Consider the following 19,415-nt stretch of genomic DNA (forward strand, 5'->3'; position numbering starts at 1 on the left):
ACAGGAGATATTTCAGTTTTAATTATTTTAAAAGCATTTTTCGTGCAAATGCTGGATTACAGTTGATTTCTGAACTGAATTAACTAATGCTTTCAAATACATTTTAAATAGCATTGGCAATAAGCTTGAAGTGCTTAATTTTAAGTCCAAAGGGCTAAAGTCATCTTTTTATGGTATGTAATACTTGAAAATATTGGAATTTAACTCAGACAAGTGCAAAGTAATACATTTTGGGAAGTTAAACCAGGGCAGGACATACACAGTGAATGGCAGGGCCATGGGGAGCATTGTTGAAGGGAGACCTTGGGGTACAAGTACATAGTTTCCTGAAAGTGGCAACATAGGTAGGCAGGATGGTGAGGCAGGTGTATGGCGTGCTTGCCTTCATCAGCCGAGGCATTGAGTGTAAGAATTGGGGGCATTGTGTTACAGTTGTACAAATCTTTGGTCAGGCTGCACTTGGAGCATTGTATGCGATTCTGGTTGCCACACTATTCCAAAGGATGTGATTAAGCTGGAATTCACAGGTGTGTTGCCCGAAGTGGAGGGTTTGAGAGATTGGATAGGTTGGGACTGTGTTCCCAAAGTGAAGGAGGCTGAGAGGTGATATGATAGAAGTAGGGGAATCTAAAATTACAGGGCATAGGTTTAAGGTGAGAGGTCAGAGGATTAAAGGGGAAATGAATGGTAAACTTTTCACACAAATAGAAGGTGATATCTCAAATGAGTTGTCAGAGGAGACGGTGGAGGCGGGAACTGTAACAAAATTTAAGAGGTATCTGGACAGGTACTTGAATGAGCAGGGCATAGATGGATGTGGAATTAATGCAGGCATTTGGGATTAGTATAGATGGGTATGATGGTCTGCAGAGGTGTGGTGGGCCAAAGGGCCTGCTTTCATGCTGTACAACTCGGATTCTACATTTGCTGTCGCTTTCAACATCTTCATATCTGAATTAATATTCTTGACATAAATTGGGAAGCAGGTCTTTTTCTACAATTTTCTGTTCCTATGCTGGTTTCCCAGCCTTTCTGGCACGTAGTAACCTTCTGGTAACTTGGCCATATGGCCTTGTAGAAGTACTTCCACCAATTTTGTCCTCTGATGTGTACACGTCCAATAGAGGCATTAGATAATGAGCAGAAGAGCAGATCTTGGCCTCCTTCTGGCAACAATTGGCAAAGTGTTTGGCATCTGCATAATAAACAACCCAGCCTGTTTTCATCCCATTGATCTCAACAGGCAAGAAATCCAGGGGTGAAAGTCACCTGATGCATTAGCAAAGAAGCAGAGAATTCTGTGATTAGGTAGTGTAACAAAAGCAGTGCAGGAAAATGGAGCTGAGGTAAAAGATCAACAGTGACTTGTTGAATGGTACAACAGGCACAAGTGTGGAATGGGTTACTCCTGTTTTAATTCCTATTTCTTATGAATGCGAGAGAGAAGGTGAATGAGCAGGTGCTGCAAGTCCTGGAGATGTACAGGAAGGTGACTTGGAAGGGGGAAAATCCTTGCAGCATTTTATGTTTTTATTTCAGATATTTGGCATCTGCACTGTTTTGCTTTTCAATTCGGCATACTGCTTTGCTCAACACTTGGTCACCTCTGCATTGGGGAGATCTAACGTTTTATGAAACACTGATTCAGCACACAATTGTGATGCCAAGTCTTCAATCACCTGTCACTTTAATTCTCTGTCTCATTCCAATGTGACGTCTCTGTCCTCTGTCTCCTATAATGTTCCAATGAAGCTTACTGTAAGCTCAGGGACAGTGGTCTGATTTTTTTTTCTAACCAGATTTTAGGCAAAGATGAAAGTAGGCTGGTGTGGCAGAACAGTGAAAAGAAATGGCTAACACAGTGCAAATGTATTAATTTAAAAATGCTAGCAATACGACTGTAATGGTAAGAAATTTAAATTCACTCTAGATTATCGGCTTCCAGACTCGACAGTGAGTTCAAAAATTTCAGAAAATCAGCATTCATACTTAGGATTTGCAATATTCATACTATGTTTTATTGGTGTTCTCATAAAGCAGTTTTATTTGCCTAATTTATACCTCCTCAGAGCTACCTTTTTTGTTTTGTTACTTCTTGAGCTATCGCTCTCATCCATCTTGCACTGTCATCTCTTTTTTGTCGTTTAATCTTTGCTGCATCCTTTCTTCTTACAGACCTGTCATTTTAGTTCTCTCCTCCTTCCGTGTCCTCCTTGACCATTTTAAATAACCTCTTCCAGTTCTGAGAATAGGTGAGCCTGAAACATTAACTCCACAGAAACAGCCTGACCTGTATTTTACGATATTTTCCCTTGTTGAAAATTATCCTTACTACAAGGCCGGGGCAATTCTTGACATTTTTTTTCAATGTTGACTATTATATAATTAAAACATTATGATGTAAACTTCACTTTAAGAAAGTGCAGTCAACAAGCACCATAGGGCAATTTTGCGTGAAACCTTTGTGTGTTTCAGCTGCAGTACTTTGCAATCATGTGTAGTGTTTAACCACTCACAGTGAGCACTGATTTTACTGCTTCATTTCTCAAGAACTTGCATATGATTTTCATGGTTATGAATCTTCAAGAACAATTATGAAATAGTTCAGCAAAATTTGCCTTTATTAATAGGAATTTCTGTGTCAATGGGTGCAGGATACAGCAGGCTTTATCAGAGGCCCTGTGCATTTTGGATGGATTTCTGCCACACAGATGTGCCCCTGACCCAGGCTGAATGTCTAGATGTCAACATCATTCGCAATCCTGGGCAGCCTTCTTGGCCTTTGTGAATTGAGATTGGAGATCAGCTGTGACAGACTTTGTGAATCTGCTGCAGCACAGGAGTGGCAGGAACTTCCAGATTGCCTGCAGAGCAGTTACATTTTATAAAAACACAAAAGTTGATCATTGGAACTTTAAATTTTAAATTCCCCTGTACTTCCAAAACCAAAGTTGAATGTCAGGAACATGGCACTGTTCCTTTTGCCCAGGGTTTCTCAGACAGAAGGGCAGGAAATTGTGAGGTAAAATCTACTCCCAATTGATGGCATGCATTTAAAATGTACTTGGCCATGTTTGTGTACCCATTCAACACTACTTTTGGCAGAAGTAGTGAACTGGTGGTGATTTACCCACCATTGTTTCCACAAAACAAACTGTTTGGCACAAATATTGATTGTACTTTTTGTTTGTGTTTGATATGTGCTAATGGAGCAATAGTGGAAGTTGTTATACTGTAACCTCTGCCAGCAGATTAAAGGTTTATTCATTTGAGTAGACTAATCCTTGTTCGAATGTCTGCACCGTTTTGGCTATATGACACAAGCATTTTAAAGCAGACATTGAGTAATTTGACTGCTAAAGTACTGAACCTCATTATTGGGTATCATATCTATACTTTCCCAGTACCCTATCAATTTTTGCATTTCTGTTTACAATAATATTTCTGGTTGTTTGTTTGGTTTATAGAGGTTATGTTAACTGCTTTCTTAAGAATATCTCCAATATAGTATTAGTTTTGGCAGTTAAGTTTGAGTCAGACGTGGTTTCTATTATTTGTATAAAAGAGCAGAGTACAGAATGCTACCAGTCTTGAAAATGGTCAAAGCTCATGAAAGGTAAAACTACAAATGACATTTGGTGGTGCCTTCCTTGAATCTTGAAAATGTGTAAATTATTTGAGGAAGGAAGAACTGAACAATGTTGTAATTCAGAGTTTCCGGTTAAATGTTCTTGCTTTGAGTTTATCCAAATGATTTGATTGTGCGTTAGTTGTGAACAATCTACGAAATAATACCAGTGAAGACAACAGTTTGCATTTATATAGATCCTTTTATTCAAAAGGAAGGTTTTAAAGACAGTCTTATGGAAAGCAAAGAGGTGGAGACAGAAGGTTTCAGGAAGGAATTCCAGAGCTTTTACATCTGAAGACATGGTTGGTTCATGGTGGAACAAGGCAGCAGGTGGGTCTGAAAACACAAAATCAGAATGGTGGTGACACCAAAGATCTGAGACCAAGTCGTTCCATAACCGCAAGACATTGTGACTGAACAAGACATTGCAAGTTTGGAAATGGGAAGGTTATGGCTGAGCTTCCAGTTTAGAAAAGGTAGAATGTGGCAAGGCGGCCATTGATATAATCAAGCCTGGAGGGTAACAAAGAATTGAAGAGAATCTCAGTCAAAAATAAATTGAGGCAGGTGCAGAGTGAGCAGTGAAAATTACTTGAACGATTGGTCTGGTGAAGGTGAGGTTGCAAACTGTCTAGTTCAATGTCAGGCAGTTGCCAGGGCAGGTGGCTAGAGAATTGGGCTTGTGGCTTTGGTGTTTCCAATTTTTAGTTGGGAGAAAATTACAGGTCATCCAATGCTGGATACTGGTAATGCAGTTAGGTGGAGGGATTGAGGGAGATGGTGGTAACGTAGAGATTAGTGTCATTAATACTTTGTCATTCTGCATGCTAATAGATGGGGCTATTTTCATAGATACTTGGCATGAGTTTTTTGTCTCCATTTTGTCGTAAGTGTTATGGATTAGGTTACTATTTGGTGAATGTCCCTTTAAGACTTAGTACAGTAGTGTGTGTGTGTGGGGCATCATTATGACGACAACAGGAGATAAAGACGTGCTGACGTTTTGGTTCAGTCAGAAGGAGAGAGAGGAGAAAGAGGCACACACTGACTGTTGGTATTTGTACTGATGGATGAAAAACAATAACTGTGTCTGTCACTACAATCCACGTATGGATTTTTGGAATAATCCAGTGGAGTCCACTTTGTCATTAACCTGTAGAAGGAAACAGGTATTTGTGTGGACGGCCACATCTCGAATGCCTTTTGGGGTGGCAGATACTTCGGAACAAAGCAGTGGAGATCATCCGTGACTGAGGTGTCATATGGGTTCCATCGTGGAACATTTGGATTTCGTAATTTCTCTCTATTCTCTCTACATTTTCTCTTCAGTCAACAGTGGCTTTGCAAAAGCCTTTGCTCATGTTTCACCTTATGGCTTGCTGAACTGAACTTTGAGAACTATTCCTGGACTTGGAGCTTGGGAATTTGCCACACACACACTTTGGGTTTCATTTTGGGGGTTAGTGTTTAATATCTAACATCTTTATTTTTTTTCTTATTATCATAAGTAGTTATTAATAAAATAGTTTCTAACACTTATACATGACTCGGTGTGTTTCTTTTGTTGCTGGTATGAAACACAAGGTACTGACTGTTGTTCAAATATTACTGTTGTCAAACACTGGATGCACTTAATAGTCATTAACAGAAACAATTTCACATCTGCTTTAACACAAATACAACATTTTACAGTTTTTTTGAGAATAGTAATTCAGAGGTGTGGATGAATGACAAAGAGGAAAAATGTATATCACAGGATCTGGGAAATGGAAAATCAGTAACTAAATTAAAATACATGATCGTGACTGTAGTTACGACAAGAAGCTACTGTGTACTTGTTCAAAAAAAACCCATCAGATTCTCTGATGTTCTTCAGGGAAAGAGATCTGCTATCCTTACCCAATCTGACCTAAATATGACCAATAACTATCCTCTGAAAAGGCCCAGTGGCTCAACCTACCATTGAGGATGGCAATTAAATGCAGGCTGTGCAGCAATGCACATAACCCATAAAAGGATAAAACTTCTATCAATGTTATCATTTAACTAACCAGATATAATTATGATATTAATTCAGCAACAAATCTTCATGTTGACTGGCATCAGAAATGAAGATTTACGAGGTTCAAGGAGAACCAGGGAACTTATTGAGACTTTGCTCCCTATTGAATGCCATTGATAATATCAATAAGATTGTTATCAGCACCTCTGCAACACCTTTTATTGGCAGTGTGATCATTATGCATTTAGTCATGATAAGGACATGGTGAAAGTTTTCCACATACTCTATTCCTGTTCTTTGCCAAATTATCTGGGAAAGAGGCAGGATGGCAATGAGTTTCTTCTTTAGCTGAAAATCTGTGGCTGTAGGTCTGTCTAATTTACAGTATGTGGTTCTTAGATGTCAGCCATGGGTCAGTGATAGTATTTGCATCTTTGAAGCAGGAGTTTGTCGGTTCAAATCCCACTCTGTAAGTTCAAGCTCAACAATTGGGTTGGCATTCCATAGTAGTACTGATGCAGTCAGAGGAACTGCAGTTTGAATGAGACACTCACTGTTGACAAAGGTGGATGTAGAAGGTTTTATGACACTATTCTGAACAACAAGAGAGCTTTCTTTGGAATCCTAATTAATATTGATCATTCACTTATTTAGTATTGGACCATTAGTACATTGTTATTTGTAGGAGCTTGTTCTGTCCAAATTTCTGTCACACTTTCTACATTTCAAGTGCCTGTTCTTCAAAACAATTAATTGATGGTGTTTTTAATATCATAAAATACAAGTGCAAAGTTACATTGATGGAGCCTTTCTAAGCCTTCTGTGTTCTTTGGAGAAAAGATGTGTGGGTGGGGGTAAAGAATTGTGTGAATGAGATCTGGGAGCTTAAAGCCCTAGAGGTCTCACTCTCAAACCCCTACCTCCCCCTACAGCCTATCCCATCCTGTGTTAAAGTTGAAATCTATGTCAACCATCACATCTGTACACCTGCTGCATTTACCATGGAATCGCACTAGGGATGTATTTTCATTTAAGGATAAGGACAACCACAATTCATTTGACACCTTGATTATAGTTAAAAATGCCAAAGTGCTTCATGACATCATTATGAAATAAAATTTGGGTTTGAGACACATAAGGAGATATTTGGCCAAAATGTGTGGGGTTAAAGAGCACATCAAACTAGAAAAAGGTCAAGAGGTAGAGAGACTTAGGACCTTGCTAACTGAAGATTTAGTTAATTCATCTATAAGACTCCACTATAAGGGGGCATATTTTGAGCAGAGCAGACATCATCTGGGGTGATCTTAGGTCTGGACAAGGTAACAGGGACAAGGTGGTGAAGCAGAAAAGGAAGAGGATAAGGGTGAGAATATTAAAAATCATGTCATTACCTGACTTGGAAATCGTGAGGGATAGCCTAAGAAGAAGGTGGCCAGGAGCTCCATGTAGTTGAGGAGGGGAGGCAGGTTCCATGGGGGAAATACCTATTCCTGGACAAAGGCAGAGGTAAAAACCTGATAAGAGGAATTAAAGCAAAGTTTGAAGGCTGCATCATTCGAGGACTTTCAGAAAGGAATGTTGGAAACAGGGTGATGGTGCCTGGAATTTTGGGATTGAGTTTCTGACAAGGAAATTACAGGTATCAAATGGGTTACTCTCTTAAGTTCTCTATATTATGTCTGTATCAACAGCTGTGGTTTTGCACAACGGCTTTAATGCATCTCTCTGAATTGGGAGTGTTAGAACAAGAATACCAAACTGATGAATGATTAACAGAAGAAGAATGCTGTTCATGCTACATTGCATTTTGTTGGCAAAGTTGCTTTTCTCTGAACTCTGTGTTCTCAAAGCTTTTTTGGCTGGTATAATGAACAGTCTAGCTCACCACTTAGGGCGCATGAAAACCACTGGCCTTTGGTGGACAAAAAGTGTTCCCTGTGTTCATTTCTTAGTCATCTGGTTGGGGGTTTGTAAACACCATGATGGATTTGTGTGTCGAACCATCGAACAATATAAAAATGTGTGGTTCAGTCAAATGGTCTGATGAGAGAGAAAAACTACTGTTATTTGACAGGCAGAACTTCATGCTGATCAGCCTTGGGAAATATGTAGTGGATGAGATGAGTAAATATAAAACTGCTCTGTTTAGTTTATGCAGAAACATAGGCAGTTTGATGTGAAGGATATGCATAGAAAGCTCAAATTTGACCTTGTTACTTCTAAATTTGATAGGTTGTGATAAATTTTTCTGACTCATTTTTATAATTATCTGTTGACTGTTCTGTGCCAAATGTATCCTGCATTAAAACTGAACCAAGGCCTGCTCTGTACTAATGACCCTTCAAAGAAAGAAATATTGTTTTTAATTTGACAAATCAGTGAGAAAGCTTCTTATGTATTGTACATACTAACTATCTTTATTGCATGCAGATATTTAAGTTCTAACACATCACGGATCTAATCCCAGAAAACTCAGTTTAAGGCAGGAGATGTATTGCATTTAAGAAGTGATGTGAAGTGCATATCAGTACGATATTTCAACTGATGGCAAATTGCAAAAGCACACATCTCATTTCTGGAATAGACATCATTGAACTGATGAACACATAACGGTAGACATCACTCTGTAAATTTAATTTCACTGGACTTGACAATTTTCTGTCCTGCAAATCATCGAAATTAAATTATCCCAGATCAGAATTTGTCACTTGGCTTGTGTGCCACAGTCACATTACAAAATTGCCCTTTCACTTTTTACTTATACTAACGTAATTAGTATAAACCTCATTTTCTTAAAAAATGAAATATACATCACTTTTGACACCCAGCAGAACATAGGTATTATTGCCGAGTGTAATTCAGATCCAGCACCCCTTCCGTTTGCTCTGGTTGTACACTGTTATTGCACATAGTTTATTAAGTTAGCTCTATAAAATAAGATGTGCAATATTATAAATCAACTGATTGCAAAATACAAGCATTCACTTTTACATTTTTTCTTAATTTTCAGAAGTAGATGAGAAAAGGGAGAATAATCCACAAGGCGAGGTAAGTTGAACAACACATTTCTTTGTGCCTTCATCTATTATAAAAATAGGTGGTTCTTTGTGGGTACTAACATGAAACAACTGTGGGGTTCAAAAGAGAGACTGAGCTACATGAATATTTTTATGCACAAGTATTGCAGTTGAAGGAAATTAAAATTTAAAAGCTGGAAATTCTACTCCGTAGGTCAGGCTGCATCTAAATACATAGATGGAAACATAGTTAATATTTTGGGTCAATGATCCATTATCATAATGACCTGAAGTGTTAACTGTGTTTCACTCTCTACAGATTCTGCTTGAGCTGCTGAGTATTAAGAATTTTTTGCTTTAAATATTTTTATCAATACATTAAGATCTCCATCACAGTGTTGTTAATTTAAGTTAGTGACATATTGTTATACTGATTGTTTACAAGCCAAACATTAAAATCATATCACTAAGAAATTATTAAGATAAATTGGTTTTAAATACAAGCTGTTGTTGATTAACATAAGAGATTCCCAGATGTAAATGGTCTCAAAGTAGCCCATCTTCCAAAAATCTGAAAAATATTCCATTGTCATCAGTTATATTTTTATATTCAGGCAAAACAGATCTGACCTGATTTTTGCCCAAGGACTACCAATTACTTGAGAGTGAAGTGGTCCCTTTGGTTGGTTCCATTGTAGAGATCTGTAAATCTTGCATTACTTGCATCTCTGGCCAGTGGGTACGTGGCAGTCATTCCCTCCCAGATATGAGGAGTTAATGTATTTAAACATGTTCTCTCTGCATAGCTTGTACCCTTTTGTCTCTGAAGATCAAGTTACTCAAGCAACAAACAACCTGCTGGAGGAACTCAGCGGGTCGAGCATAATCTGTTGTGGGGTAGAGGAATCATTGACATTTTGGGTCGACACCCTGCAGTAGGACCTTTCTCTTCCTCCCCACCCCACCCCCCCACCCCTACAGATGCTGCTTGACCCGCTGAGTTCCTGTAGCAGACAGATTGTTGCTCCAAATTCCAGCATCTGCAGTCTCATGTCTGCAAGTTACCCACGTGCCCACTTCACCCTCTCATGTTCTGAGAACAAGTTTATTCTCTGCTGTGTCTATTTCCACCCTGTCTGAATCACTTGCTTCGGGCAGTGCATCATGTCATCTGGTGGCATCTTCCATCTTCTGCATCAATGCCTGAGTGACTCGAGTATATCTCACCAGGTTGCTCAGTATCCTCAGCATCCCTTCATTCCAGCACTTCTGACCCCATGGTTTAGTATCTTCTCTCACTTACTCTCGAGGATACTGGAGGGTAGCTGATGATGTAAATGAACAAAGATATCTTATTTGTCAAAGTACTTAGATATTGTGGAAAATAGCATTGCTCATCGTGCCTTCTGCAGAGTAAAGGCTCTTGGCAGCACTGAAACATTTGGAGCAACACATACAGTGGTTGGTCATGTGCAATAATTCTTAATGGGATGCAAGCCCAATATTCCAAGAGCCATGCATGTGGCATCACTTCTTGCATCCTGGTAGGACCCTGTTAATTAGAAATTTGAGAGCCACAGTTGTCAATGCACATTGCTGTTGGGCTGCAGTAGTTGCTGGAACAGATGAAACAGCCTGTTTGGTGAAGGGAAGAATCCAGTGTTTCTCCTCAGAAGGCTCCCTGTATCCTTTACTGTCTTGTTTGCTCCTCCTTCTAGATCTCCAGTGGCTGATGAAAAAGTGGCCAAAGCCTTGAAATGGGCAAAATTCCAGCTGTAAAGCATTAACTTTTGTCCAAAGATAGCTCTGCCACAGAAGTTGAAACTAATGCTCCAAAGCCCTCTGCAGCTGATGGTCCCCTTAAATATTGATGAAGCAACCAATTTGCTGTTGACACCAAGAATCAGTGGACAGGCCTGGAAACTGTCCCTGCCCATACTCTCCCTATATTTTTCTGGGTGAAAAGGTGAAGAATTGCATTTGCATTTTTCAGTTGGCTCAGTACTTTTCTCAGGAGGCCATCCAGGATAATTTAAATGCACTCAGAACAATATGGCAAGGGAAAACTTGAGTGCAGGATACCTCTGCACACCTATCCCCACTACACTCACTCAGACTGATAGAACCCATTTTCTCAGTCATGATTTCAAATATGGACTCAGTGACAAAGGATTGTTTAATGATATTTTTGTGATCTTCCAAGCAACTATGACCAAAGTATTTTTCCCTCACTCCTGAATGTTGTTCAGAGCTTTACTAATTCGGGAACCCACTGTAAACATCAGAGCAGGATTCTAATTTGATTATTGTTAACTGAATTTCTTGTAAGCATCCTGTAGTAAACTTTCTTTATAAAATGTTTTAAACAAAATTAGGGTGAGGAGAAAGTTCAGATTAATGGAAAATTGTATGATCACTAATAAAGCAACAGTTTAACTATTTTAAACAGAATTGCTGAGACGAAATATGAGTGGTCAAAACATTTGAAATATTGAATAGCTCATAACTTTAAAAATATCAATATGCTAATGCATGACATCAATTTCTAAAACTTTAGAAACACTTCAGGACATGTCATTCCATAAATTTAATAATGATGTGTTATTTTTCATTTCTAGAATGCTGAGATGTCACCTCAACAGAGAAAGAAGAGTGTATATACACCTCCAACTATGAAAGGTACTGTTCAGGTACTGTTCAAAATTCTGCTTGTATGTGTGTAATTACCAATTGCTAAAGCTGACTGGAGTCCTTCTGACCTAGTTTGCCTCAGCAAATATTTGTTGTGAACTGGATTGAACTAGTTCTCATGCAAAGAATCCAGTGAGTAAATTAAATGATTGTGCAATAAATTGACAAAAGGTAATTCATCAACTTGCTGATTTCTTGCTGCAGTGAATCAATGTCACCAGAGTAGCTGTGACTTCATTATTTTGGCACTTTAACCTACAATCAATAGAGTATCTAAAATAACTGAGTAATTAATTCTGAATAACATTGTTTTGTCTCTCACTTGATTCCTTGTGACCCGTGCCCTGATAATCACAAGCTCTTGAGATAATAGCTTCCTCTCTCTTTGGTCCCTTTCCACATATAGAAATGGAAAGGTTCATTTTAAATAAATCTTGAAGGTGCCTTCTGCCACTCATACTATCAAGTGCATAGTTGTTTCCTAACCACAGGCAATGGATTCATGCTCACGCGACAGGGTAACATCAGTCAGCATTCCATTTGTTACAATTATATATTTACAATAAAAGATTTAGAAGCAGCATGGTTAAAGAAGAAAAGTTTACTGGGGGGAGGGGGGGGTAATTCATTTAAAATACTTATTGTACCATATTTATCAAAGCATGTAGTAACAAATTTTTTGTAAAGTTTCATACAGACTTTGAAGAGAGGAAAATGGGGGCAACCACTCTTAGTATTTCATCACCAATTGGCCTGAAACTCATTTGAAATATGATGTGCCCAATATGCAGATAAAATATGACATAATTAAAGCTTTAATGTGTTACTGTCATTAACACCTTTAATGAATCAATATCATTGCTGTATTTCTACACATGTATATTTTAGGTTTGCTATTTGAACCTGGTGTGAAGAGTTTATTGCGTGGCCTTGCCTAATGAATTATTGTTGGTTGAATTTCAATTCTTAATTTGATTAACTAAGAGTCTGCTTTCCAATAGAAATTATTGGCAAACCATCAGTGTGAATGACCAAGAAATAGTTTTGTGTATATGCAAAATATTTAATTGGAAACACCCTCACAAGAGAATTTGCTATACCAACACCAACTTGGTATGTTGTAGATCCAGAAGTTACTTATTTCTTTGGCAGATATATGTCCAAATAAAAGTTCAAAAATCAGAAGGTATTCTCCTAGTCATCCATAGTAACTTTAGTGAGAAGTCTGTGGGAATCCCAGGTGATTGGAAACAGACATATAAATACTTTAACATTTACAAATTACTTCTATCACAGTTATAACAGAAGAGTGGAAGAGCTTGCATGTAACCCCCCCATCCCCCCATACCCCACTTACATAGAATCAATAACAGAATTGTTATAGCACAGAAGGAGGCCATTCAGCCTGCAGATCATGCACTATCCTATGTTAGAAGAATCCAGCTAATCCCAATCCCTCACTTTCTTCCCAAAGCCTGCAAATTCTTACCTTTTAAATATTTAATTTATGTTTTCCTTTAGAGCTACATTCGGTGACCAGAATTGAATCTTCCCCGACTGTTTCCCATGGCAGGGTCAGCCAGACTCTGTCCACTCACTGGGCACAAAAGAAAATGCTCATGTCACTTTTGGTTCTTATGTCAATTTACAATCTATGTTTCTTAGTTCTTGATCTTTCCACTGATGGGAACATCTACTCTCTGTATACCCTTTACAATTTTAAATAACTCTATCAGATCTCTTCACAACCTCTTCTCCTCCAAGGAGGGCTGCTCTGATCAATCCATGTAACTGAAGCCCTTTAAGCCTGAAATCATTATGGTAAATCAAAAGCCTATCTTTCTTTGTTAAAGTGTGGTGGCCAAAACTAGACACATACTCCAGTTGTGGCTAAACTAGCATTTTAAAAGGGTTCATTGTGACTGTCTTACTCTTGTGCATGATGTTTCTCTTTACAAAACTAAGAATCCTGTGTTTTTTTAAAAAAAGTTTTTTTCCCCAATCTACCGTGCTACGTTCAACAAACTATGCACCCATACCCATAGGTCTCTCCGTTGTTGTATTCCTTTCAGAATGGTGTTCTCTAGTTCACATTTCCACACATTCTACCAGCTTGCCTATATGAACTTGAAGTCTTTTACTATCCTCTTCGCAGTTCACTTCAAGTGTTGTGCATTCTGTAAACTTAATACAAAGAAATGCAATGGTCCTGGTAGTTCGGGAGATCCATTGTACACTTCCTTCCAGTGCCAAAACCAATGTTTTACTTTTTCTATCTGTTCCCCATTGCTTAACCAACTTTCTATCTAAGCTGTTTTTATTCCATGGGCTTCAATCTTGTTGACAAGCTTATAATGTGGCATCTTATCAAGTGCCTTATGGAAATCCATGTACATTTCATCGACTGTCTAATCAAAAAACAAGTTATTTAGACACTATAACAAATCCATGCTGGCTTTTTCACTGGCCATCAAGCATCCAACTACAATAGTACCATCTTTTTCGCTCTTGCATTCCCATCAATTCTCCCCCACTCATGCCCCGTCCCACCAGGTCTCCTGCCACCCAAATACATTAGGACAATTCACAGTCGCCAGTTAACTCACCAACCAGCACATCTTTGGCATGTTGGAGGAAGCTACAGCACCTAGTGGAAACTTGAGGTCACCAGGATCGAACCTGGGTCACTGGAGTTGTGAGGCAGCAGTGCTAATCAGTATAAACTTTATGAAATTATGAATTCCGTTAACTAAAAATTTTCCCCACTGATACTTGGTGCTGGGATATAGGCCAGGTCAAGCAAGGCAAGTCTAGCAATGCCACCTTCCTCACTGGGCCAGAAACTTTTCCACGTCTTTGCCATCCTATTTCTATACTCACAGGTGAGTTCCACAGCTGACTGATTGAGGTCCTGCTTATTATCTTTCCTGATTCCTTAAAATTTGCTTGCTGAATCTCATTCCTTTTTCTAATGATGTCATTAGCACCAATTTGTAGTTGTCTTGATGAATCAGTCACAATCATACAGCACAGAAACAGGCACTTCAGCCCATGTCATCCGTGCTAGCCGTTGAGCAACCATCTATTACTAAAACTCTAATGCTAAGAGTAATTTAACCTAAGAGCTAGAACTCTGGTGCTGGAGTAACATTATATGAGCTCCTGGATTACAACCAAAACTGATACAGTGAGAATAATGTTTTACTTTTGTTGATAGTGTGAACAAGGTGATTTTGGATAAGCAGCCTGATTTTAGTTTGCATTGCCTTCAATGGAAATGAATATTGGGACATGGAGTGTTCAGAATCTACCAGTCTCAATGTGAAATTGCCAGTTTTATGTGATAATCAAAACTTAAACTGGACAGTATTCCTGAACTTCATATACATGAGCTGTGGCATAATTTGGAGAGCCATTATAACACCAAACCCTGGGACAGTGAATTTGTGTCAGTAATCAGATATGTTATTCCCAATCTGCTTTTATGGTGACATCCCAGATCACACATTTAATTTAATTCAAAGCTATTCCAAAATTAATTAGTTGGATTAAAAGTTTGAAAATAACAATTTTAATCCAAAACACATGTAGCAATGTGACTGCCTTAAACTTTTCCTGGATATTCCAATAATTCAGTTGTCTTAATGTCTTACCAGAGAGGTTCATAATCTAATTATTTGAAGAGTCAGCCTATACAGAATTTTGCCATAAATGGAACAAAGTATGGTGGACAGAGGAGCTCTTGATAATTTGACATTTTATTCGCACTATTCTACCTGCTTTTCTATTGGCATCTCTTTCCCTCAGTGTGTCAGTTGAAAGAGGTGACCTGGATTCAGCACTCCCTCTCTCTGATGACCTTCAATATCGCTTGGTGATCAGTTGGTAGGTGTGTTTCTGTGGGTTACAGTAATACAGTGAGATTTTGCCCTTGATACTTCCCTGATGATTAAAATCTCCTCACTAGAGAGAATCAAAATCCCATAACCCAGTTTGGAATTGACAGCCTCTGAATGAATGAGGAAGGTGAAGGGGGAAGGGCTTAACATTCTTTGTGGCTAAACCTAGCTAATATACATTATAACAGTTTAAAAATTATGCATAACCAGACTAACAAGTGTACGTTAGCAACTTAATATATAATAACATTTTCTTTGTTTTATGAATGCAATGGAAAGACCAAAACGATTTAATCATCTTAAAAGGTCTTTAGTGCAGATTTTTCAAGAATTGATTGATTCCTGTGAATGGTGTTTTTTTTAAATAAGGAGACCTTAAACAGATTGGGCTTGTACTCCCAAATTTAGAAGAAGGGGAGGAGCTCTAATTGGAACATACCAAATCCACATATGGTTTGATCAAATAGATGCAGAGATGATGTTTTCCTTGGTTGGGGGTATCTACAACAAGGAGTCACAGACTCAAAGTTGGCTATTCAGGACTGAGATGAGAAGATTTTCTTTTTCCTAGAGATAAGTGAATCTTTAGAATTCTCTACCTAAGAGGCTGTGGAAGCTCAGTGGCTGAGTTTATTCCAGGCAGAAGTAGATGAATGTTTAATATTAATGGAATTGAGGGGTCTAGGGTTAGTACAGGAAAGTGGCACTGAAGTTAAAAGATTAGCCATGATCTGATTGAATGGTGGGGTAGTTACAAGGGGCTGAAGGGCCTATTCCTGCTTCTATTTCTCATGTAATGTAAAAGTACAAAATTTGGACAATGGTTTTTTCAATTCTGCAACTATGCTTAAATCTTGTTTACCAAATCTGACAACTGCTCAGGGCATTACAGAACAGTGAGAAGGTCACACACCCAAGGTTGGAAACCAGTGCGGTGGAGTTGACACCAAAGATTACTGTGGCTCTGTGAGTCTTTAATATTTAAGGAATTTATTTAGAAAGGTCACAAGTAAAAATGAATAAATACATTAAGTACACCAGCTGTAGGGTAGCTGGTTGTCCCCAGAACTCCCGTGCTCCTTGAAAGTAGTCAGTGACAACAGCACTGGGCACTCAGATTGCCAAGTGTGAGCAAGTGGTTCTGGGAACCACTTATGTAGGAAATGCATAGACTCCCTCAGTGATCTAGTTGGTTTTCTCAAAAGTCCCAAGACATTTCCATATTTAGTGTCCATTCCGTGCAGAGTTAATTGATCCCATCTATGATTTGACCAGTGATATGGTTTCCATAAAGCTATCAGGTCTGCATTATTCATCAGCTGGGGAGGGAGGGAGGCTGTGAAGCTGTAGAGAGGTTTAGGGTGGAATCAGCCTGGCATGCTATTCTTGGCTGCTGCCCCAGGAAAGGCTTGCGTGTTTAGGTATGAAGTGAAGATTGGTGTGATGGCTTACATCTATAATATGTGTCAATATTGACATTATGAAGCAAATGGCCACTTGTATGAGGTATTGCCTGAGAAAGCTATCAGAAGGTATTTAGTGCATAGCTTGTCACTATAACCAGAAGAGACAAGAAAACAATTGTGGAGCAGAATGCAGTCTGTGCAAAACAAAAAACTGATGGTTTTGTCTAGTTTTCAACAATGTCAAATATGTTTGATGGTGTAAACTTTGTACAAAAATATATTTGGTCAGGTGTATTAATTATAGTGTTAAGTACATGTGCATATGATTCATATTTTATACACAGTCCATGTTTCATTGCTTCATTATAGCATTTAGATGGCTTTCAACATTATAAAGTGAAAACAGATTTTTATACTCTTGCCAGTCTTTAGCTCTTTTTTAAAAAAAAATATTCAGTTTTCAGACCTGGTTGTCGCCATCCCTAATTACCCTTAAGAACACAGTGGGGAGCAATCTTCATGAACTGCTGCAACCCCACTGGTGAAGTTTCCCCCACAGTGCTGACAGATAGGGAGTTCTGGATTTAGACCCAGTGAGGATGAAGGACTGGTGATTCTAACACCACCAACAGGTTCTCCTACAAGTCAGGATTGTGTGCGACTTGGAGGAGAATCTATTGGTGGTGCTGTTCCTGTGTGCCTGCTGCACTTGTCCTTCTTGGTGCTAGAGGTCACAGGGTTGGGAACTGCTGTCAGAGTAGTCGGGGTGAGTAACTGCTGTGTATTTTGCAGATAGTACATACTGGAACCACTGTGTACTGATGGTGGTGGTGGGAATGAATGTTTAGGCACCAACCATGCATGTTGCTTTGTCCTGGATGTTGTTCAGCTTGTTGAAGGTTCCTGGAGCTGCATTTGTCCAGGCACGTGGGGAGTATTCCAATATACTCCTGATCTCTGCCTTTTGGATGATGGTAGGGGAATGGGGTGTCAAAAGGTGAGTCATTAGCCACAGGATACCGAGCCTCTGACCTGTTCTTATAGCCATGGTATTTATGTATCTGGTCCATTTGAATTCTGGTGATCTCAAGGGCATTGATAGTGGGGAACTTAGCAATGGAAACGCAATTGGATATGTAGGTTAGATGGTTAGCACTCCTGTGGTGTGAATGTTATTTGCCTGCGCCAGTAACATTTCTTATGGGAAAAGCCACTCTTTCTGTAAATGAGGGATTGCTTGCATGTAAACACAAATAGCATCCAACATACAAGAGTTTAAGGTGCATTGAGATGAATCTAAAAGATGGTTGAAGAGTACAGTGAGAAGGTAGAAATGGGATCAGAAAGATTAACCTATGATTTAATATTTTTCTGTTTCTAAAGCATTCAGTGATATTTAAAATTCTGACAGCTTTAACAATCATCAAAACTTCTCCGTTGTTCTCCCTGCTACTCAGAGCCTCATTGTTGAGCTCTGGGACACCTTGAGCTTGTAAGAGAGGTCCTCCATACCTGAATTGGGTATGTTCAGAAGCAGGAATGACCACACCATGATAACAAAATCCAGACCTTGTACTTTATGCAGCAGTCCTAATGCAGCATGTATGTTACAGCTTGAGCAACCAAACAGAACTAAAAGTGAATTGCCACACGGGAAAGATATTGGCCAAGAAATTGCAGTCAGTAGCAAAGCACCTGCATCCGTCACTGACTTTGGGAAATAATTTTACACTTGCCTTATGTGGTTCTCCTGGCAGGAACAAGCTGACAGAAGATGGCTTGATCCTCTAGCGAGGCCCTGCATGTCAGCTATTCCTTTGTGATATAAATGGCAAGACGTGGAGCTGTTTGTAAGTGAGGCTTGCTTTGACAGTGTCTGAATGATACTTCTTGGGCTTAGCTGGCTGTCAAAACTATGAGTGTTTCTAACATTCAGAAACATGTAAACATTTAAAAAATTTAAATAGTGACAAAATTTTAAAAATTAGGAAGTAAAAATATTTTCAAAACCAATTGAAAACATTTGCACAATCTTAAGCAATAAGTAAAGTATTACCACTTACCTTAGAACCATGAAGTTATTCTGCTCCATTCAAATCACTGAAGAACTCTCCAAAATAGGTTGTTTTGTGCAGATTTCCTACTGTAAGTGGTAGCAACTTCCCCAAGTTTTGTGCTCCCAAGTTGAATTTCATAAGGAGTCCTATGTTGGCATGCAGTTGAAGAATGACTGGTTGGCACCTGCTAGCAAGTTGTGGACTTGTGTATTCATGCACACATTTATTGAAATCTTGACTTTGCTGCATTCAATGCCTGGAATGATCTGCTGTGTGTGGAATTGCTAGAATTTTTGTGCAAGATCTGAGCCATTCACATATTAGAGTTCAGCATAGGAAATCTTGCTTGAAAACTGGATGAAAGGATTGTATTAAAGTAATATTTGCACTGGTTATGACATAAAAAATGAATAAAGCATTTTGTCTGATATTCAGGCAAGTGAGAAAAATCATGCATCAGCAAAGATAAGCCAAATGATTTAGGCAGCAGTAATATAACAGAGGGCTGTGTGCTTTTAGACACTTAGCATTAATGCAATCAATGAACAAACTATGGATATAGATTTTCCCTCTTCCAGAATGTACTTTCAGATTATCTAATGGAATCTGATGGATTTCCACTTCTAGGTTTAAAATAAATCGCCAACAAAATATCTAATTGCACTAAGTGCAAAAACCCTATTTTAAATATCTTGATAATACACAATTG

At 38.7% G+C, this 19,415-nt stretch overlaps 1 protein-coding gene across 5 annotated transcripts in view; it reads left to right on the forward strand.

Annotated features, from left to right (window-relative positions):
• ppp1r1c (protein phosphatase 1, regulatory (inhibitor) subunit 1C) overlaps window positions 1–19,415 on the forward strand; it is an 82,043-nt gene that overhangs the window by 37,094 nt on the left and 25,534 nt on the right. For all 5 annotated transcript variants that reach the window (XM_052020762.1, XM_052020771.1, XM_052020781.1 and 2 more), the window contains exons 3-4: window positions 8,647–8,684; window positions 11,272–11,332. In XM_052020762.1, coding sequence (XP_051876722.1) covers window positions 8,647–8,684; window positions 11,272–11,332 — 99 coding nt within the window. The remainder of the gene's footprint in view (window positions 1–8,646; window positions 8,685–11,271; window positions 11,333–19,415) is intronic.

This window comes from Pristis pectinata, chromosome 1 (genome assembly GCF_009764475.1).
Source record: "Pristis pectinata isolate sPriPec2 chromosome 1, sPriPec2.1.pri, whole genome shotgun sequence".
Lineage (NCBI taxonomy): Eukaryota > Metazoa > Chordata > Chondrichthyes > Rhinopristiformes > Pristidae > Pristis > Pristis pectinata.